The 22,533-nt window shown below is 37.6% G+C and overlaps 2 protein-coding genes across 2 annotated transcripts; both read left to right on the forward strand.

Moving 5' to 3' along the window:
* Window positions 1-2,157: 2,157 nt before the first annotated feature.
* LOC103706222 (dihydropyrimidinase) lies at window positions 2,158-11,742 on the forward strand. The gene is made up of 13 exons (XM_008790267.4): window positions 2,158-2,377; window positions 2,478-2,627; window positions 4,677-4,728; window positions 4,832-5,101; window positions 5,246-5,457; window positions 5,988-6,108; window positions 9,141-9,228; window positions 9,314-9,392; window positions 9,784-9,871; window positions 9,970-10,010; window positions 10,118-10,170; window positions 10,386-10,542; window positions 11,272-11,742. Exons 1-13 carry the CDS (start codon window positions 2,222-2,224, stop codon window positions 11,461-11,463), a joined length of 1,659 nt encoding a protein of 552 aa, XP_008788489.2. The 5' UTR covers window positions 2,158-2,221; the 3' UTR covers window positions 11,464-11,742.
* An 834-nt stretch (window positions 11,743-12,576) lies between these two features.
* LOC103706221 (splicing factor 3B subunit 6-like protein) lies at window positions 12,577-13,366 on the forward strand. The gene has a single exon (XM_008790266.4). It carries the CDS (start codon window positions 12,730-12,732, stop codon window positions 13,102-13,104), a length of 375 nt encoding a protein of 124 aa, XP_008788488.1. The 5' UTR covers window positions 12,577-12,729; the 3' UTR covers window positions 13,105-13,366.
* The last annotated feature ends 9,167 nt before the right edge of the window (window positions 13,367-22,533 follow it).

Raw genomic sequence — 22,533 nt, forward strand, 5'->3', positions numbered from 1 at the left:
CAGCATGTGGTAAGCCATCTAATCCAATGCTTACAAAATGAATGGCACGTATACTGCTCATCTATTTGCTATTCTAATACAAGTTAAAGTTGATGGTAGTATTGAAAATATTTTGTAGATTTTTAAGGAACAACTATTATGTTAGGATTAGAGAGGTCTGGTGCACAAGGTTTTCCAACCATACTGCCTATATCATTGTCCCTCAAAATTCATTGAAGTTTCTTGAAAACTCAATAGTATCTGCCATCCAATGGGTATGTCAGATTTGTTTCACAATGGATAGTCCATCTAGCTCGTATCTTTTAAAAGCTCGCTCAAATCCTAAACCAAATCTTTGTTTTCAGGCTATAGGAAGAAAAAGAAGAAAAAAAAACCCTTCTAACAGGATTTGAACTGGGAGGTGTTTGATTGATAAAGGCGGCCAATTCTTTTTTCAATCTCGAACCAATCCTAAGAGTGATCGCTTCCCGTTTTAGAGAAATAGGCCATAGGCTAATCTCTCTCTCTCTCTCTCTCTCTCTCTCTCGATCCGACTTGAAGGGGAAAGACCATTGCTACTTTCTTTTTCTTTTCAGAAGTTCCACGAACAAATGTAGAAACCAAATGCTCTACACTTTAAGCGCCGCATGTTTGGAATCATGCCAACCCCGATGGTGGAGGCTAGGATGAAACTCCGAGAGATCTGCCTTGATATATATTTTTTAAAAGATTCACTTGAACCTTTAATTACATAGTAAATATGCATGGAATATTTCTAGTTCGGATGGCTAGGTACAAGCTTTTTGCCGCGGGATCCATGGTTAACTAAAAGAAAAGATGCTGAATATAATAGAAAACTGCTTTCAGTTGTCTAAGAAGGGAGTTCTATTAGGTGGCAGATATCAATAAGCAGCAGAGTAGGACAACAAGAACCAAAGTAAAGGCATGAATAGGCAACGGGAACAAAAAGAAACTAAAACCTAAGGCTCTTATCTAGCTGCGGAATTCAGAGCTGGGTAGAAAAAAACTGAGGGGATTCAACTTTTCCTTTCCTTTCTTTTCTTTTCTTGGTGAAGCATGAGGGGATTTATTTGGCTTCTACATCCAACATTTTCTTCTTCTTCCTCCCTTCTATTTTCTCTCAGCAAATGGCTTTTGGATATGGGGTGGATGATGGGAAAACAGGCATGATAGCATTTTGGGGCGCGGGGAGGATCCGGGAATGAAAGAAAGATGAGGTGCAAGCAAAGGAAAGAAGAGAATCAGAAACGGCACCTTCTTCACATAAGGCAGCACTATAGAATCCCTTATTATAGAAGGATGTATCATTTAAGTGCGAGTCTTTTTGAATTTCAAATGCATGGACTCTCGCCGAAACCAAAGTGGGAAAGAGATATGTGTACATTGACTCAATAAAATAGAAAAATAACTATAAATTATAAATAATAACTATAAACTCCAAATCAACCTTGAGCATTAGCAATCCATAAAGATTACTGTTTTGACTTTGTCATAGAAAACATGATACACAAGATAAATGCTATTAAAAATTATAAATATTGTATTTATAAAAATTTAAGTCTACAATATTTAGCTAATTCAGCTCTATTTGTTTTTAGGAGTAATATATTGGTAATATGTTTTAGCTGGGATCTAATTTAGCTAACTCAGTTTGGAAAATAACCAAAAAGTATGTCTAAATAGTGAAATATATTCGAAGGAGAATAAACTAGCATGCATTCAGAGAGACTAACAGAGCTGCGGATAGGATGGTCTCTTATATAGCCAGTCACTCTGAGCCAGTCACTCTGAAGGTACTCTGTAGACCGAAAAGTGGAAGCTGCTTAGAGCGCTCTGAGATTTGTTGTTTTCTGACTTTATTAGGTATACCCATATTTAAACAGTATAAAATCATCAGTTTCAGTAAAATAAATAAATAAACTTTTTCTCTATTTCACATTACAATCTATTGGAGGGTCAACATATTTAACGGTCATTTGTCATGGAAGATTCCGGCCAGCTTAGTCATCACAGGAGGAGTCTAACTTGAAGTACCAAACTACCCCTGACGTAAGAAGATAACGACGAGGGACTTAGCGATGGTCTTCTCGTAATAAAATTCCAAAGAGGGAGTGTTATTTTAGAGCTCAAAGAGTTTTCAAAACAACGACCCGCTTCATCACCCAAAACATCGAAGAGGAAAAAAAAAATCTCTCTCCGTGGTCTCCTCTTCTTGCTATCCATGGCGGGAGAACTTGGAGTCGACCTCCCATGGCAGACGTCGAGAGAGACGAAATCCATCTTATCGATCAGCCGATCGTTCGTCCTCGATCTCTTCCTTCTTCTCCTCCTCCTCTCCATCCCTCGCTCGATCTCCGAACTGAATCAGATGCAAGGCGTGAGCACTTCCGAGAACCCTAACCGGTTCTAAGATTCCAATCTTTTGTTTTATGATCTAATTCTAGCGATCCTGATGAATTTTGGTGGGTTTTGCGTAGTACTGTGCCGTCGCAAGCGATTCGGAGTGTGGTTGGTCCCTTACGAAGATTTTGATCAAAGGAGGAACCGTGGTGAACGCTCATCACAAGGAGGTCGCCGATGTGTACATCGAGGACGGGATCATTGTTTCTGTGAGACCTAATATCAAGGTCAGTTTTAGATGATAAAATCCTTCGTTCTTTGATATGCCTCTTGTTTAATTGGATGGCACTACTCGTGTAATCTATGTGAAATTCGCAATATTGGAAGGTCAAATTTAATCTTTTTAGATTTATTTTTTAAATTAAGTTTTCCACGAATAGTTGCTTGTCCTGAGTACTAGATGCCAGCATGATCCTGGCTTGCTCTCTCTCTCTCACACAAAGTTATCTCCTTAGTATCCTTCATAATAAGTTAAAAATAAATCTCGGTCTCCATTGTTGATGCTGTGCTTGCAGTGTTTTTGGTAACCTCGTTGTATGAATTAAATAAGGGCCTGTTTAGTATTGTTGTTGTTTTTGTATTTTTGATTTCCTGCAAATAAGTAAAATACCGCATGGAGATTGATGTTGGACAGGAAATTTGCACCAAACCTCTGCCATGTCTTGCTTTCTGTTTTCACTTTTTCTGAAAGCAATAAATCTTTGCTGCCAAACGAATGATTTAAGAACAAAAGGGTTTCATCATAATATCTGTTCATTCTAGTTCAATTTTCTTCTTGAACTTTTGAAAACAAAAACAGAAAAGAAAAGCAACACCATGCGGGACCTAAAATTATGGATATTTAGTGCATGAACTTATACCTGTTTCCTGCTTCTGGTAATTGAAAACAAGGGAAAAAAGAGGAACAAAATGGAAGCTTGGAGGCTGATTTCTCTGGGGAGGATGGCTAGTGGATCAATATTCTTCTCCCTTCTTTCCATCTAGGGTTCTCGAACAAATGAGTTATTTGTGAGCAGCTCGAGTTTGGCTTGCTCAATTAGTAAATAAGCTGAGCTAGAACTTGTCCCAGCTTGCTTGAGCTTAGCTTGATTAAGCTTTAAATAGAAATAAATAATTATTGATATACATTATATAGATTAAAAAATATTTTTTTTATAATTATTAACAATTAATATAATTTATATACAAAAGAATGTATTTAACTATAAGATTAAGATATTATGCTAGTGGCTCTCTTTAATGAGCTGTTTACGAGCAACTTGAATTTTGCTCAGAGTTAAATGAGTTGCCTCAAGCTAGCTCAATTACAAAATGGACCAAGTTTGTAGGAAGCATAGCTTGCGCAAGCTTGATTTGTTTACACACCTTCTTCCTATGGCTGTGACTCAAGTAGGATGGGTTGGGTTGAGGGCAAACCCTAACCTAACCCAACCTTTAATATCTCCCAGCCAATCCAACCTAATCTCAAGTTGGGATTTTTTTAGTCCAATCCAACTCAAACATCTTAAGCTAAATTCGAGTAGGGTTTGGTTAGTCAGATTAGCTCAGGCTAGGTCATGTTAATATAAAAGGATTGGGTTGAATAAGAAAGTTAAATTGGGAAAATGTTTGGGATAATTTTATTAGATTAATAGTTGTTTGATTGTGGCTTCAATCATTCATCAATTTTAATAGCACATTTGGGCATAATTTAATAAGGCCAAGTATATAGCTAAATAAAACATGTAAATGATCAATATAAAACATAAATATAAATTTAAAATATATATGATTTGTTAATTTATATATTGGGTTGAATCGGGTAGTGTTGGGTCCAGATTGAGTTCAGGTTGGGTTGAAAGTCAACTATAACCCAACCCAACCAAGAGTTAGGATGGGATTTTTGAGCTCATTCCCAACCCAAGTTTATAAAATTTCAACCCATCCCCACCCAATGAGCAGGTTGTGTCGGGGCAGCTTGGGATTGAGCCCAATCCATGTTGCACTCTCCCCAGTCTACTTGCATGTATTTTAAACCATATACTCCTAAATCTTAACCATTTTTGAATACCGCCAATTCTAACTCCATGTTTTCTCATTCTATTAAACTTACAGCTTAGCAACCTCGAGTGTGCTACTAATCTTACTGTGACAGACAATCATTTTTAATTCTAATTTGGTTGTACTGAAAAGCAGCTATTTTACATGAGAAACTCATAATTCCTTTAGAGGCGCTTCTTTCTTCTTACCCCATGGGTTGTTGTTACAATAAATATGCATCTGAATCTTTACCACAGGTTGGGGATGATGTGAAAATACTTGATGCAACTGGGAAGTATGTCATGCCAGGTCTGTTAAAATTTTATTATACAGAGAAACCATATTTTTTATGTCATTGCTTTTGAATTTCTATCTATAAGAAGATGATAACTACAGGGTCTTCTGTGAACAGGCGGGATTGATCCTCACACTCACCTAGAGATGGAGTTTATGGGAACTGTGACAATAGATGATTTTTTCACTGGTCAAGCTGCTGCATTAGCAGGGGGAACAACCATGCACATTGATTTTGTTATACCAGTTAAGGGAAGTTTATCTGCAGGTCTTGAATCCTATAAAAACAAGGCAAAAAAGGCAGTAATGGACTACGGTTTTCATATGGCCATCACAAAATGGGATGAAGAAGTTGCAAAAGAAATGGAGCTAATGGTTAAAGAGAATGGTCTGTAATTTACGCTACCCCATGGAAGATTATTCTGATTAATTCATAAGTTTTATTTTGAATGCTCATCCAAAAGCAGCTTAATCTGGCTGTAGTATTTTTATCATAATGGCCTTTCTTAAAATCTTCTAACACTAATATCAGGGATCAACTCTTTTAAATTCTTTATGGCATACAAAGGATCATTGATGGTCAACGATGAGCTTTTAATTCAAGGCTTGAAAAAATGCAAGTCTCTTGGTGCATTGGCCATGGTTCATGCAGAAAATGGAGATGGTGTTGCTGAAGGACAAAAAAGAATGATAGATCTTGGCATAAGAGGTCCGGAGGGACATGCTCTTTCAAGGCCTCCAGTGGTGATTCTCAAACTTGTCTTTTTTTACTGTACCATGTTAGTAGTAACTTTTGATTTTATTTTCAAGTTATCTAGTAAGTCTTAGGGTGTTTTTCCATTTGACTATTGCTATTTGTATGTAGCTTTTATCCTTCTCTTGATTTTACTGTTGCTTCGGTTGTCTTCAAGAATTTCTGTTGCTTCAATATATACATTGCCACATACATATGTTGATATAGCTGTTAGCAAGTATGATACTTATGTGTAATCTTTAATGCTGTATTCTGTTCTTCTGCATTTGAACATCATAATGTTTGTCCCTTCTGCAACCTAGTGTAGTGATCACCATAGAACTTTATAAGCATGCATATACAAATATAATAGTATACTGACTACAGGTAATTATAAAAGATGTGTTTGCTAGCCTATCAGTTCCAATGTCATTCCTGTTGCTACCACATGGGATAAGTATACAACCATTCAGTTAATGAACGATTCTCTCTGGTTCATTAGTGCTGCAGTAATTTGTGATTTAAGTTGATTCTTATGCAGTTGGAAGGAGAAGCAACTGCAAGAGCTATTCATTTGGCAAGTTTTGTCAATACACCCTTATATGTGGTTCATGTGATGAGCATCGATGCCATGGAGGAGATTGCGAAGGCTAGAAAAGCAGGTGACATGTTTTGAATTTTTTCTTTTTATAATATTCTTAATGCATTTAGTATATCTTTTGACATACAATGTGGTTCTATACCTTTAAGTTGCAATATGGTTCAGCATTAGTTGGAAAATGTCACAAATTGTTGCAGTAGACAGGTATCTCTGTGAGAGTAATATTCGCTAACTAATAAAGTTACGTAGTTGAAGTAGAGATGTCTGATACTATTGATGCTACATTTTATTGTGTCTAACAATAAAATCAATAAAATTTCAAGATATGCTATGATCAAAACACATTATCTAGACCTTGTGTGTTTTCATGCTGGGAGGAGAAGGGGAGGGGAGAGAGGGGCATATATTGGCATGTATGCACATTTTGATGCTTCCTGCCCAACCTATATTTTGTGAGATTGTAAATATTTAAGACAACTTCAAACAGTATGTGATATCACATCTTTATGGGCTGGCTTTATAAGACTCAATCATGACATTAATCCTCAATGAGTTAGTGCTGAGCTGAAGTCCTGACCAAGGCAAGTTTGGGCAAGAGTAGGACTTGCAATGAAACCGGGAAGCCATGAGAGACCTACCCTGAAAGTTATAAAACTTCATAGTTATAAAACTTAAGATTGTGCAATGGGAAATTGAGTGTCCCTATGGACTTGGTAGGGCACATGCTATAGGCAAAAACCAAAATGTAGTACATATCACAAATGATTTGAAATGGCTAATTGTAATTATCTCACTGAAGGAATACTTTGTTGGATTGGACATCGATTATATATCCTTTTTATATTTACAGAAATGCATATGTATAGTTTTCAACATTTTGCGAAAAACAAAAGTAGCTATTGATTAATTAGTGAAAGAATGGACTCCAGCCCTTTTTATACTAGGATAAGTTTTAGCCAACCTACAATATTTGTGGAGTGTGATAATTGGCAAGGAATACAGAGCTCCAGTTGGAAATATTTGCCCAAGCTAATATGGAAGTCCAATCTCTTTAAATACTTGTACCAAAGGCATTTGACTCCTAAAGAGGCTAGTGAGAGAGAGAGAGAGAGGAGGGAGTCATGTGAGTTGGTGAGTGGAGGTGTGAATTCTATTTATTTGTGACAATCCTTAACATGTATCATAAGTGAAGTTCAAGAATTGTAAAGCTCCTCTATCAGTATCTTCTTCAGCGCTCCTCCAGTTTCTTCATCTGCAAAATCAAGACTGAGAAGGAGGTAAAAAATTTATCTTTAGCATTAAGATTATTGCTGCCTTGATTGGTTCTAGTGATACTTGAACTTATTATTGTTTCACATAGTTTAAAGGTGCTTTTACAACAGATCTCATGTAGTGGCACATGAAAGAAAGATCCCATTTGATTCTCTTTTGCTGTCATTGGTCCAACCATGTCATTTAAGTGGTGCCAGAAACTCAGTTCTACCTTAGTCACAGTATAAATCCAATTAGGGCTGCTAAAAAAAGTTTTTTCATTAAGTGTTCTATAATGTAATTAAAGGTTCAAAAAGGGGCTGTTTCTTGTAACTTTGAGCAGCTTTTAGGCTGGTTATTGGCTTCCCATTTTATGTAAAATTGCTTTGAATTATTTAATCTGCCTTAGATCATGCTATTTGCAGGTTTCAATACATTGGGTCTGCTATAGCTCAGCCTGCATTTAATATGCTTCATGTGCTTCCTAGTTTAAAGCAGTGTCTAGTATGACCAGAAAGGGAAACAACCATGTAGAACTAGTGTCACAAAACAAAAGTTGGTTAGGAAGACTAACATATCTGATGCTTATCAATGAGGCAGCAACACCAGCGCACATCTTGGATGTGGATTGCAGAGAACAGGGGAGACTGTTGTTCTGCAGTAATCATGTAGAAGGACATGAGAAAGAAAAATTTTAAGAAAGTGTTGATGATTAAGACGGAATAGGGAAAAAGAAATGTTTACTAACTGTAGCATTGCGGAAATTGAAAATGCATAAGTATTTTGGCACCAGGCAAATTGTTGCACATTGGTATTTATAGACAGTTGAAGTAATGCCAACATCGTATCACTTAGTGCCTTTTATTCAAAGCTATCAAAAGGGCCGTATAATTTGCTATTCTTCATGTGATGGACTAAATTTGGTTTACATGGCTGTGGTTATTTGGTTAAAGAGACATACATAATTGGTCAAAGAGACATAGATGACGCATATGAAGTAACTACACATTCTTGCACAATACCAGGTTCTCAAGCCTACAATGGTAGCTTTGTTCCAGAATATGATAATGAGGCCACTTATAAAGATTTTTCTGTTGCAAGTATTCGAAGGACAGCAATAAGATGCAGATGAAAGATTGTATTTAGCAACTGTTCATCTCATAGTTGGGAAATCAGAAAATGCATTATTGGAAAGTAACTGGATGGATAGAGTAAGATAAAACAGAGCTTGGGGTTTGACGTTCCACAAGTCTCCAAAATTTATGACTTCCTGACCCTTATGTTGACCCCACAACGACCCTTATGTTGACCCCACAACGATGCATCACGCATTGTTGGTTATGAACAAGTTAATTCATTGTAGTTCAGTTGACCCAGATTTGGCTTTACGGGATATATCATACCAGAAATAAAAGTGGCAGGTGAATTTTTTTTTTTTTTTTTTTTTTTCACTTTGTGTCAATATTCTTCCATAATCTCATATATGGTTCTTCAACCTTAAGAACATGCTGTGGAAGCGAAACTCCAAAATCCTTTTTGCTGACATTTGTTTCTACAAAACATGTATTCTTTTTCTTTAGTAGTTCTTGCCAATAATTGTTCATTACAATGTCCTATAATAGCTTTACTCCTTAAATGAATTGAGTTTGTCATGTACGTTGCTATAGATCCCTCATTATAATTTATTTGTAAGCTGCAGTATATACACTTCTGTTGTTCCAATAATTGCTCGAGTTTGTTCTTTGGTAGCAAACAGTTTATTATGCATTAATGATTAAACTGATAATTTTTTAAATGATGTGAATTAAGTCTTTAACGCTTCTATTGAATTTTATTTTGCAGGGCAAAGGGTTACCGGCGAACCTGTAGTTTCTGGTCTAGTACTTGATGATTCTTGGCTTTGGGATCCTGATTTTACTACTGCTGCAAAGCAAGAATTTATACCTTTTTCTTCCTTGTTTTGTCCTTAAGATTTATAGCAATGCTGTTTATAATCATCATATTTCATCTTTTAGATATGTAATGAGTCCCCCGATAAGGAAAGCAGGACATGATAAAGCCCTTCAATCTGCACTTTCAAGAGGAATTCTGCAGGTAGTGTGTTACCGGTTTTGTGGTACTCACGTGCCTAGGACACTAGGCGCATTCGGGTTGTGCATTATATTTATTTAAACACTTGAGTAGTATGATTTTTGGCTTTTTTTCCCCTTTGGAGTTTGTGCGAGTGGTAGGATATAGACATATTGGCAATCATATAGATTTCAGTACATAACTTGTAATTTTCATATTTTCTCTAAATGATTTGATCTTCTGCTGAAAACTTCAAATTTGGACAAAAGATACTGCCAGTTTCCTCTAACGCAAATATCCATTATCTTTTGTTGCCTTTTCTTTCAATTACTTCATGCTGATCCTGTTGTTTGTGTTGTATCCATTGAATTAAATGATTGAAGGACTCCTGAAAGATCATTCTGGTGTTTTGCAGCTTGTAGGAACTGACCATTGCACCTTCAACTCTACACAGAAAGCTTTTGGTTTTGATGACTTCCGGAAAATTCCTAATGGTGTCAATGGTATGCCTAAGAATTAGGTAACTGGAAAAGCAAATTCCATGCCTATTTTAGTAAAGATATCTAATACTGTTATTCCATCACTATGAACCGAATCTCAGGTATAGAGGAAAGGATGCATTTAATTTGGGATACAATGGTGGTAAGCTGCAAACTAGTGACAGCTGATTTCATAATGATATATTTGTCATTACATATTTTGTGCCAGCAGTTGATGTGTTTTTTTATTGACTTTTGGTGTTGCTCTAGGTGTCTGGCCAAATATCTGTTACAGATTATGTACGGATAACAAGCACCGAATGGTATGTCATAAGCATGAACATGTTCGTGGCATTGTAAATTTTGCTATTCTCTTAGTCATGTTTGAATATTCGAAAGTTCGGGATTCACACCAAATCCAGCTAAAATATACTTTCCAGATCCTTGATAGAGTTATATCCATATCCTTCATATAATATGTTTGTACTTGCATAGATCGACATGATAGCTCTAACTGTTTAATGTTATACTATTGCAGTGCTAGAATTTTCAATATATACCCAAGAAAAGGAGCAATACTGGAAGGATCTGATGCTGATATAATTATACTAAACCCTAATGCAAGCTTCAAAGTAGCTGCTGCTTCTCATCATTCTAGATCTGATACAAATGTGTATGATGGGAGGACAGGAAAGGTAGTGTTGTTTGTAGTTGAGCATTGATACTTGTCTGGGTAAATTCAGTAGATACAGTATCCAACGTAACTTTTTAAGAACTTCATGTTAGTTCCTTCATTTCTGTAGTTTCTTTAGCATTCTGCAAGCTTGAACAGATATATGCTAAGAGGAAAATATTGATGTCACTACTTCAGTTTCTCCTTTGTTTTTCCTAGCACGGAGAGAGAGAGAGAAATATTGATCTCAGTATTTTCAGTTTCTCTTTTGTTTTTCTTAGCAGAGAGAGAGATTGAGAGATTGAGAGAGAAAGAGAGAGAGAGATTAATGTTGAATTGCCAGTACAGTAAGTTTTCTAATGCTTTTTTAGCATAGTTGAGCATGTGTATGAAAGATATGAGGATCCACATATTTAAAATTTTTTCCTAGTATCCCTGTAATTTAGATCATGGGTTTTGTTATGGTTTCATGTAATTCCAACTTTGATAATCAGCATAAATGCTCAAACTTGACCTATGGCTAGAATCCCCACGGGCTTTGTTGCAAAAGCTCAGCTGAGGCCTTGGAGGCATTTGTGAAAGTAAATTTTATAGTATAACTGGAGTTGCTGAAGTTCCAGCTCCTTTCAGCTCTTCTTACTCCGAAAACTTCAATTACTAGCAACTAAGCAAACCTAAATTTACCCTGCACTTGCTAAAACCTTTCTAACAATCATTACTATGCTGACTTGTCATGCCATTGTTGGTGCAGGGTAAAGTAGAAGTGACAATTTCAGGAGGACGAATAGTCTGGGAAGATGGCACACTGAACATTGTGCCTGGTTCTGGCAGGTACGTCAGGATGGAACCTTATGGTTATCTCTTTGATGGGGTTGAGAAGGCAGATGCTGCATATCTGGCTTCCCTTCGTGCTCCTGTTTTGCGGGCGCAAGCTGCAGCCTGAGCTTATATTGCCTAATTATCTTCTAGTTAAATATCAATAAAAGAAGATGATTACAAACAAGGTGCATGTATAAATGGAAGCTGTCGTTAGGAGATTGTGTGCATTAGATGTGCTATGTTTAATGCCGAGATAATCAAGCAAATCATAATGTTTCTATGAAATGTCTGTATATATGTAAGCACTCGACATTACATTTGTGTATGCGAACAAATTTATAGATGAGATATGTGCTCTGAATGTAACAGTGAAATATAGCATGTTGGACAAGTTCTTGTGAAATTTTTTGGCTATGTTTGTGTCTATGCATCTGCCTACTTATAAAGCTCTAAATTAAGCCAGAAGCCTTCAAAATGCATACAAGTGAGAACAGGAAGGATACAAATTGTATGGGGGCTTCAATAACCTTAGGTGAAGGAATATCTTCATTATATTGAGCTACTAGACTAACCTGTAACAATCAAGTGAACAAGGTCCATTTAGATCAATTTTCTTGTACTTCATGATTCAGCACTTTAGTCCACCTCCAAAGGTGGCTTCTTTTCTGACCGCACATGTGGTTTTCGTGCCGGAGCCCAGAAGGGTAACCAAGCCGAGCCCACGGGTGGGGAGGGTATGAGTAAAACCGGCCAGGATGCCCAACACACGGTCATTTCTGCCCGTATCGAACATTTTCCTGGTGGGGTGGGGGCCCAGTGGTGGCTGCTACGCGGGGGTGGGCTTGTCCCTTCCTCCCCCTTTCCATTTTTAAAGCAAAAAAAAAAAAGGTGGCTTTTTTTTCTACCCTCAAAAAAAATGAAAAAAGGGAAAGGAAGGCAAAAAAAAAAAGGGCTCCTTCCAGCTTATTATCCCTCCTTAATTTTAATAACGAAAATATGAAGTCTTTTGATTATTTTATTAGATTTTTATTTTACTGCCCGTTAACAAAACTGGTTAGGAGAATTATTACCATGACCCTTTAAAAGGGGGGCACAAGTAGTACCATAGCAGTAACAGGCCGAGCCCATATAAGACGGCCCACGAGATCCATCACCACAAATTTCTGTTCCCTGTATAAGACTCACACAGGCCCAACTTGACCGCCTCGCTCTCTCTTATCTCGACCATCGACCATCGACCATCGACCATCCGCTGAATCCTGGTCCCCCGAGACCACCAAATCTCTTACGAAAAGCTTGGAAATTCGAGTAGAAAGCCCAACCCTCTCTCTCTCCTCGTCGGAAGCCTAGCCCTAACCCTAGCTCCGGAGATCGCCGGAAGAGGAGATAGATGGCGACGATCAGCCTGCGGAAGGGGAACACGCGGCTGCCGCCGGAGGTGAACCGGGTGCTGTACGTGCGAAACCTGCCGTTCAACATCTCTAGCGAGGAGATGTACGACATCTTCGGTAAGTACGGCGCCATCCGCCAGATCCGGATCGGGACGAACAAGGACACCCGGGGCACCGCCTTTGTCGTCTACGAGGACATCTACGACGCCAAGACCGCCGTCGACCACCTCTCCGGTTTCAACGTCGCCAACCGCTACCTCATCGTCCTCTACTACCAGCAGGCCAAGATGTCCAAGAAGGTCGACCAGAAGAAGAAGGAGGACGAGCTCGCCCGCATGCAGGAGAAATACGGCTTGTCTTCCAAAGATAAGTAAACATCACACTCGAACCCAGAACAGGTTGCATATCGGGGTTTCTTGAGATGTGTCTTGCTCTAAAGAGGAGACTTTTATATCACTAGAACGAACTTGTATGATTGGAATGCTTTTATTAAAAAAAAAATCGAATCGTTAGTGGATTTGACGACTTTTCTGTTGGTATTTGTTTCATCCTATGCCATGGACCGACTTTTGGATGGTTTGTATGTATGAATTTATATTCAGATATGTTTTTCTTCATGTAGGTTTTTTAAAATTATAATAAGGTTGCATATACAGCTTTTAGGGTTTTGAAATTTTGGTTGAGTTTCTGATTCTCTGTTGAATATGTGAAATTGGAGGATTTGTATCCTCTTTGTTCTTGATTGTATCAATTTATACAGATTGCTTTTAGGAGTTCATTGAAGTCTTAGGAATTGCATGTTTTAAGGGATACACAGTGAAAAGTTCAAATGTGTGGATATCGTGACTTTCATAGCTTTGTATTTGGTTGATTAATAATTCATATTATGAGATGGATTATCTCTTGGTTTATATGAATATGGATCGGATCTTTTTGTGCATCTTGTTGGTTTGCTTTGCTTGGGTCTTTTGAATTCTTTCTTGAAGGTGGTTTCCATAGTTCCATAATTCTTATATCCTAGGCAAATTAAATTACTCAAGGCAGCTCTAAAAATTAACATAATTCAATCTTGTGTAGGGCATGCTGTTAGAGAAAAATCAAACAAAAAATGAAATTAGATTCTTCTTATGTTCCTAAGTGTTATAATTTTTTTCCAAAGACCTGCTTCCTCATATCAGCTACACTAACCTCTTGTCAGCTCTGTCATGTCCTTGTCATCTCCTTCTGCAGCCACTTGTCCTGTCTCGTTCCTCCTTTGCTGTTTCATAGCTTTATATCACATGCTTCCACCCTTTGGACCACCCAAACTAGCAAAGGTGTGGAAGGCATGCATGGGATCTGATAATTCATGGGTTTCTTTCATTTGGGATAGTTGGGCCTTTTCTTTCATGCGTCTCTTCCTATTCATGGGCCTCTTACTTTCATTCATGGTGGTCATCTTATGTCAAGTAATGTCCAGCACTATCTAGTTTCTTGTCGTGATAAGAGGCACCTTAACAAGATCTCTATCCGTTCCAAGGATCAAACTCAAGATCATCACCACTATCAAACCACCAACATGGGCTCGATTGCTCCACCCTTCTTGGCGTAACTCCTCTACCTTCAGATTCATACGAAGACGTCAGAGCCCTTACCAGCATCACCTTCCAGTTTTGGAGGTTAGAACATATCACTGCCTCCTTCAAGGCAAGGCTCCTTTAGTCAAGCATAGGAGAGGTGCTTCAGTTGCTCACCCTTTGCCCAAGCCCAAGCGCATGCAAAGGCACATCTCCATGAACTAGCATAGTTGTCCCAGCCATTAATCCAGCCTATCCGACAATGTCGTAAGAGGCTGAAAAGAAAACATAATGCAGATTTTTGTTCCAGAAAAGAAGAGTGATTCGACACAATCGGGTTTCAGTGGCTTGAGGTTACCTGATCTCTTTCACATTAAGTCTCATCCTCTTCTTCCTCTTTTTGCCCTATTTCTTCTTGCTGGGCGAGACATTGGGAAAGAAAGTCCCTTTGTCTTCTTCACGCTGGGATGAAATAAGGGACTTTGTGTCTTCTTTTCCATGGATGAAACACACACACACACACAGAGACTGACTGTGTTTGCATATTTTGTGTGTTTGTTTTATATATAACTTTTTTGTGTGTGTATTAGATGGGCTTTATGAGGGACTATAATGAAAAGTACATTAGAACTGGCAAAAAGAATAATCAGCTTGATGATAGTCTTATTGATTTTTAAGGAGAGATAATTTCTTGATAAATCCCTAAATGTAAGGTGCTATACAAAAATATCCTGATTTTGAATGTTAGTTGAGAGCAAAATATGATTCAGTTATCCTTCAACAATCCTCCTCCACAAAAAATGATTGGACTCTATAGACTTTGGTTACTTTTCACATAGTAGGCTTTTTGACTAGCTCTGTAATTTTATATATCATGGGCATTCTGGATCTTGGATGCAAATTACTTTTCCCATGATGTGGGAAAGAGAGAGTGGGGACCTGTTTCCTTTCCCCCCATTTTTTTCCTTTCCTTTTTTTGTGTGTGTGTGTGTGTGTTGGTGTTGGGGAGGGAGGCTTAGGTAATGATGCTCAGATCGTCAGGTTTTCCTCGGCGTCATGAATTTGGCAATGTAGAAAGCTAACCGTGCCACATATTTATATTTGTTCAAGTTTGGAGCGAGGATTGGTTTTGATCCTTCAATGAATTGTAGGGCTTCACTTTCTTATTAACTTTGGTTGTAAAATTATGCCATATGATATTGCAGCATGTCTGGTGAACCTTCTAGCTATTTCTTGGACTTGGTGCTTCAGGAATCTGTCCATCTCCTTCAATGATCCTTCAATGAATTGTAGGGCTTCACTTTCTTATTAACTTTGGTTGTAAAATTATGCCATATGATATTGCAGCATGTATGGTGAACCTTCTAGCTTGAATTTTCTTGGACTTAGTGCTTCAGGAATCTGTCCATCTCCTGTCCAACATCTACTTTAAAACTCATATAGTTGTTGAAGCTTGCAAATTCCAGGTTGAGCTCTTTTGGTCCTGGCAGTTTATTACGTTGTCCATGGATTGTTCCCTTCTTACATATACGCAAGGCTGAATTGAATTAAAACCCGATGGATTAGAGACCTTAAGATTGGATTTTTAATAGTATGTATGGTAATATTCATTCAAATTCTTACTTATGTTTACTGGATCCTATAGGCATATGCTTTTAGTTGAGTTGATGTAGGACTCTCCACTTTAGTTTTATTGATTTGGCATAGTAAATCTTCCGTTTCTTGTTGAGACAAAACAAGTTTTTGGGCCATGTTCCTGTGACAATCGGCCCAATTAGGCCCATTCTAGATTAAAGTCAGCAATGCCCACCGATGTCAATCGAAAACTGCAAAAAAAAAAAAAAAAAAAAAAAAAAAGATTGAAATAAAGGAGGATGTTCTGTTCCTCCTCTGCCCAATCCCTGGGCGGTTGGGATAAGGCTATCTCAATCATGGCCACTAAGGATTCGTTGGACCGGTGCGAACGGCCGGTTGTCGTGGCGAACGGTCGCTCAATTCGAGCTTATCACCTCTTCCAAAGATCATATAAATTTTTGAGTCCCCTCTACTCGATTTACCTCAAAAAGCTCTCCTCCCCTTTTCTCTTTTTTATCTTGTGGCTACTGCACCACCTCAGCTGAGTGCTGTCGCCGAACTCTTGTCTTCCCTCTCTAGAAGTTCTTTGCTGTCCTATTTCTCCTGTTCTGAGCCTTTCCATTAAAAAACTCGTTGGAAACCACCTTCTTCGGTTGAGCTCCATCATTGTCACCGCCCTTAGTAACCCCCTCACCTCCTTCATATGATTACAAGATGAGTGAGCCCAAATTTGAGCCTCCATTTTTTTGCTTTTGAGCCAAATTGAGACCTTCTCGGTCTTGCCACCTCTACCGGTCGCCGCCATAGTTGTCGCCACCGCTGGTGGCTTCCCGGCGCCGTGTTGCTGGATCTCCGGCATCACCCTAACCTTTTTCCTCTTTCCTCTCCTCTTCCCTCTCTTTCTTTCCATTTTCTTCCTCTTATTATTTCTTCTTTTTCTTCTTATTTTATCCTTATTTATTTATTTAAAAAATTAATATACTTTTTTGGTTGTTATTTTCTTTTTGGCCTGTAGATTAGATGTAAGGACGATCAGTGCCATTAACAACCAAGACCATACTAGATCTCTGATTTAACCCCGACTAAGATTCTCTTTTCTCCCTCTCTCTCTCTAGGTAGGCTCAAGGATCTTAGTGTAAGCCTTGATTTTTTTTTCTCAAATCCACGTTGATCTAGTGTGGAGGCCTTTAACCACTCCGATATTTGCACAGTAGACCCACCCATTGTCTCAGCCCTTGCCAGATCTTTTTGAAATTCAGCCACTATTGATCTTCTTTGAGTCACCTAAATCATATTTAAACATGACCAATTAAGTTCATCTTACTCGGACCGACCCAAGCAATCGGGCATTCCCATTTGACCAATCTGATTTAGGGGCATGATGCCATATCTCTGATAGTAATTTATTTTTTGACTACTTTGGCTTCTAAGATGATAAAATTAATTATATTTTAATAGAAATAAAACATGTGAATTTGGCTTGTCTAATTGAAGTGAAATTTTGAAGCGAGAAAAAATAAGTAATCTAATGCTTTAAAGTGTGTTTTTTGAATTTTGGATAAAATAATAATCAAATTTAATTATAATATCTATTTTGTACATGGTTAAATAGGTTAGACATGTTACTGTTACAGTAGTAATTATTTTAAAATATGTTATGTATTATGCTATAAAATTTAAAAATTATAATTAAATAAATTATGAAATTTATTTTATATGTATGTATTCGTACCATGATTATGATCTGTCCTCACCAATAGGGATTATTTGTTAGCCCTGTCGACTTGTAATCTGATAAACTGGTTTTGACAAAAAACCACCAGTGACTAGAATGGTGGTATTTGGACATCGAGCTACTGATATTTAAGAATAGTAGTATTTGGTACTTTGTGCATTCTGATCTATGCCACTGAATTACGTAATTATAGTCTGATGTTAGATTTTTAGTATAAATTTATGAAAATAATAATAAAAGAGAGCTCAGGCCGGGTAGGATGAGAGCGTGGCCCGTTAGGACCTGTGACTCCATACTTATTCCATTATCCCATTTATCCTTATAAAATTTTGACAACCATCAGAGATATTAATATGAGAATGATGCGGTGACCTTCAAATATTTATGTACGATTTGATTTATTAAAAAAAAACAATTTGTTCCTCAAAACTTTCTTCAAGGAGTCGGGACGTTCGCCTACTCCCAAGACCTCCTATAGAATATATAATATGCCATTGGCTTCCATCCATTCTCCACACCTATTTAAACGGAAAGGGAGAAAATTCAACTTCTCTTCAAAATTCAGAAAAAATAGAAAAACATTTGTAAAAGAATTATTCACAATATTAAAAAATTAAGATTAAAAATTATCTAGATATCTTAGAGCTCTTTAATCTGTTAAATATGTCTATATACGTTAGAGTTATTTAAGTATACTAGAAATATATGTAGATCTATTAGCGGAATGCCCTATTTCTGTTAAGTTAACGAAACGTTATTTATATCTGTTATCTAAATCTATTATATCTAATTATATTGATTGCTAAATTTGTTAATGGAAAATCCTATCGATCCAATTAGAGTCCACCAATTTTTTTTAAAATATATACATATATTCGAAATAAAATTTTCAAAATGATGAGCCCGATGAGAAGCACACTCACCTAACAGACTATGGATGTCACTCATGCATTTTTTTTTGTTATTATCGTAGAAGCTTTGACAAAATAGATTTGTTTTAATAATAGTCGAAAGCTGCAAAATAAGAATTTACTATGTAAGCTTAAAAAATCATGATCTTTTTCTATTCTAAACCACGTGCAACTTCATACGAAGATATATGAATGTTAGTACATTGAAGTATATATAATTTAATTATCATGCGAATATTATTTATTACAAAAATAATTACTTTTTCTTGGGCAGGAAAGATTGGAGAAAACTCCAAGAAAATCAAAGAAAAATCCTTAGGGAGGCCATGCGACCGTATGCTACTATTCTGTAAGAAGTTGAATCAAATTGCTAAGAAAATTTATGTGAAAACAGCTAAGTCCAGTTAGTTTGCAGGTACAGATGTTGGGATTATGTTATTTGCCATGGACTCTAGCTGCGACATTTTAAATCGATTACAAAGAATCTGCTATTTAATCCACCTTCTCCACGAATGGATTTTGTTAAAGTTCAATGTAACTTGAGTTCTTCAAAAAGGAGAGTAAAAAGGTTATTAAATTCCTTAACAGCCGACTCTTCCTATAAAGCCCTTACCTAAACCATCCCATGATTAATTGATGAGACCAAAAAAAAAAGAAACGAATTCCTAACTTAACAACCAGCTCTTTTTAAAATCCTGAGTATATATATACTGTTAAGAAACTTCATAGCAGATCTATTAAGAATCTTAATGCTGGAACTAAGATAGTCAATAATTATTAAATATATGCTGCTTATAATTTATTTTTTATTTTATTCTTTAAAAAAAATTATTTTATTATTATATAAAATTGTATTTAATTTTTTATTATCTTTCCGTCGTGCATCCTTGTTGCATACTCTGAAGAGACGTGCCTTCCACTAAATGCCATCAGGATGCCGTAAGAACAACTTCAATAAGAAGGTCAAGGAAGGCAAAATATCGCGTGGAAAGGTTCGAAGTTTTTTTTTAAAAAAAAAAAAAAAAATGAAGTTAACAAGTTGAAAGCTACTTTTTCACCAAAGAATTTGGTATGATTTGAACACTCCAATGTCGCGAGATTGGAGGCAGTTTTATTTAATACTAAGTTGTTTAGGATGTCTACAAGTATTTTCTCATGTGGAACATAGATTATGTGTAACCCAAGTTACAAGAATTCATCCAAAATGGCTTATGGCACCAAAAAAAATAAAGATAAAAAATTTTTTAAAAAAATTATAGAATCTTGTTGTCCGTAGGGAATCTTGCAAAAATAATATATTTTTCCAGCTATAAGTTTGTGAAAAGTATATGCATAGGAAGAAAACTTTACTTACCTTGTTCAGATGCAGATGAGACCGCACTCTATTTGCAGCAACAAACTGCTCTTTTCATGCCATTACTTCCGTGATTCTTGCCGATCATATGCAACCATGCGAGCATGTAGGTATTGTTTGTAGAGATTGTTGGCAATTAGCATGGTAAGGTCAAATCTTCATTAGTTGAACATATTTTCTCCAACTAGACCAGATGCACGTATTTTTTGTATTGAATGATATATTTGTGGAGTGTTTGGCAGACATTTATATGCTAAGTATGTGCCGATGACTAGGTTTAAAGGTCAAAAATGTTCGAAAAACTTTAACATGCACTCTATCTGCAAGGAAGATAATATTTGAAAAGAAACTAGAGGTAAAAATAGATTAAATAATGTTCGTTCAGATTCATTTTCATATCCGAATATAGATTAAAATTTGAGCATCAAATTAATTGTTGGGAATTATGTCCTAAATCCAATCAATTGTTGATTGTAAATGTATTTGAATCAATTATAAATAACATGGTATTTATTCATCACGAGAACATCTTTACAAACTCCGATGTGATGAAGTCCTTAGGACTGCTTTGTGTAATGAAATATGATTTTGTCACACGGGTCCTTAAAAGTTCATGATCGTATGATATACTATTAATAGGACGATAGTATTATCGGGCGTAGGTCATTGTGTATCATATTTGTTGGTTGTCTTCCAAACCAAAGAGTATAGAGATACTAGTATAGTATACAGGTGAATGGTAGTGTACATTCACTGAACGTGACCAATTAACGGACTCTCTCTTGTCAAGAGTTGTTCCGAGTGGATATGGGTATATGTATCCTTTAGACCTAAGATTGCAACCGGTGGCTTGCAAGCAACTCACTGTACTTTGGTGCCGGACTACCTGGATTTCTAATCCAGCGACGGAAGGTTTCTGGGTCCAGTCAAGTGACTTATTGAATTGAAACATATTTCTGGATTGATCGTTTCAGGGTAGACAGACTCTGAACCCACCCTGGGCATTTTCTGGTCAAGAGGATGAATTATGCGGTAACCATGGTCCATAGGTTCTAGAATGTTGCTTTGCATCTATTCGGCCTATCCGGTCATCGGGTCCCATTGCTAGATGGTTACTTCGATTAGTGCAGGAAGTGTTCTTGTACTACCGGCTTAGGCTCGAACCTGTAAGGTCACACACTTAGAAGTTTCTGGATTGATCAAATAGCTGATTGACGATTGAGAATCATCTAGAGGTAAAATAGTCAATGTGATTGATTGATTGCCCTAAGCAATTGTTGCTTGGAAAAGTTAATTGGTGATTGGATCACTGATTAGACTCAATTTGCCCCCAACCAAATTAGATTTGGCTTGAGTCAAATTGGACTTGAACTTCTTGCCCATGTGGGACCCACGTCCTGCCTATGTGGGACCCACATACTGTATGTGGGACCCACATACTGTATGTGGGACCCACGTCCTCCTTAAGGTGGGACCCGCATACTGTATGTGGGACCCACGTCCTGCTTAAGGTGGGACCCACATACTGTATGTGGGACCCACATCCCGATCGCCTCCAGGCCACGTCATCCTTTTGCATGAGTGACACGTGGCGGAGCAGGACACCTCTTTTGCTTGCATGCGTGACATGTGGCGGGCCTGGACACCTCACACTCCTCCTGATGTCATCCATGACCTCATCTGCCTCCTGAGGTCATGCATGACATCGCCCTCCAGGCCACCTCACCCCTTTGCATGCGTGACACGTGGCGGAGCAGGACACATCTTTTTCTTGCATGTGTGACATGTGTCCTGGCAGGACACCTCACAGGACACCTCATAGGGACACCTCACCTTCTTCTTGGCCTATAAATAGGCCACCCCTCTTCCTTCTTCTCTACACAAAAAAAGAGCACCAGAGAAAGAGAGTGAGAGGAGAGAGTAGCTCTGAAGGTGAAAGCCCAAGAAGGAGTTCTTGAGCTGTGAAGGTCCATCTTCTTCCTTCTCCTTTTCAGCCAACCTTCTGCCTCCCTGCGAGCTAGCACTCCTCGGGAGCTGATCATTCCGGAGCTTCGCGTGGACGAGTCATCGAGGCCGGACGCTTATGCGGCTGCGAAGCATCCTTGAAGGAACCCCCTTCTAAAGGTAAGAGACCTGATCTCTTTTACAGTTGAGATATGATCTAAATCTTCAAATCACAAGAAGTTGTGATTTATGCATATTTATTCGAATCACACAATCCTCGGGATCTGAGGGCTTTGTGATATTTGGTGTCAAAGCAAATGATTAGTGAAGACTATCCGATTCCCGGAAACTCTCACGCGTGATCGTGTGACGAAGCGTGGCTCTCCATCCGGGGGCTCATATGATGAGTGCTTTGATAGGCACGTGCGGGTGTCACCCTATATATTGGGACTGAGCCCGTGCCACATGTGATGTACAGTTGAAGATTGTCTTCGACTGGTACCAGAGTTAAAATATCTAAAATATCAAGCATGTTATGGGTTAAAATGTTTAACCCGTTCTTTCCGCATAAAAATTTTCTGAAATTCATGCTTAGTCCTCTGCACGCATACTATCAGTGGTATTAGAGCTCGTCCAGGTTCTTTGTGATATCAAATATCTATGCAAAATGTGATCTTTTACATATGATGTAAACTGATTATATTATTTTATGATGTTATTCATATGAT

This window comes from Phoenix dactylifera, chromosome 3, assembly GCF_009389715.1.
Source record: "Phoenix dactylifera cultivar Barhee BC4 chromosome 3, palm_55x_up_171113_PBpolish2nd_filt_p, whole genome shotgun sequence".
Classification (NCBI taxonomy): Eukaryota; Viridiplantae; Streptophyta; class Magnoliopsida; order Arecales; family Arecaceae; genus Phoenix; species Phoenix dactylifera.

Coding starts and splice junctions, on each gene's coding strand:
- LOC103706221 (XM_008790266.4), top strand. CDS start 12,730: ATGGCGACGATCAGCCTGCGGAAGGGGAACACGCGGCTGCCGCCGGAG.
- LOC103706222 (XM_008790267.4), top strand. CDS start 2,222: ATGGCGGGAGAACTTGGAGTCGACCTCCCATGGCAGACGTCGAGAGAG. Junction 4,729..4,831: donor TGGGAAGTATGTCATGCCAG/GTCTGTTAAAAT, acceptor TTCTGTGAACAG/GCGGGATTGATCCTCACACT. Junction 9,872..9,969: donor AATTCCTAATGGTGTCAATG/GTATGCCTAAGA, acceptor ACCGAATCTCAG/GTATAGAGGAAAGGATGCAT.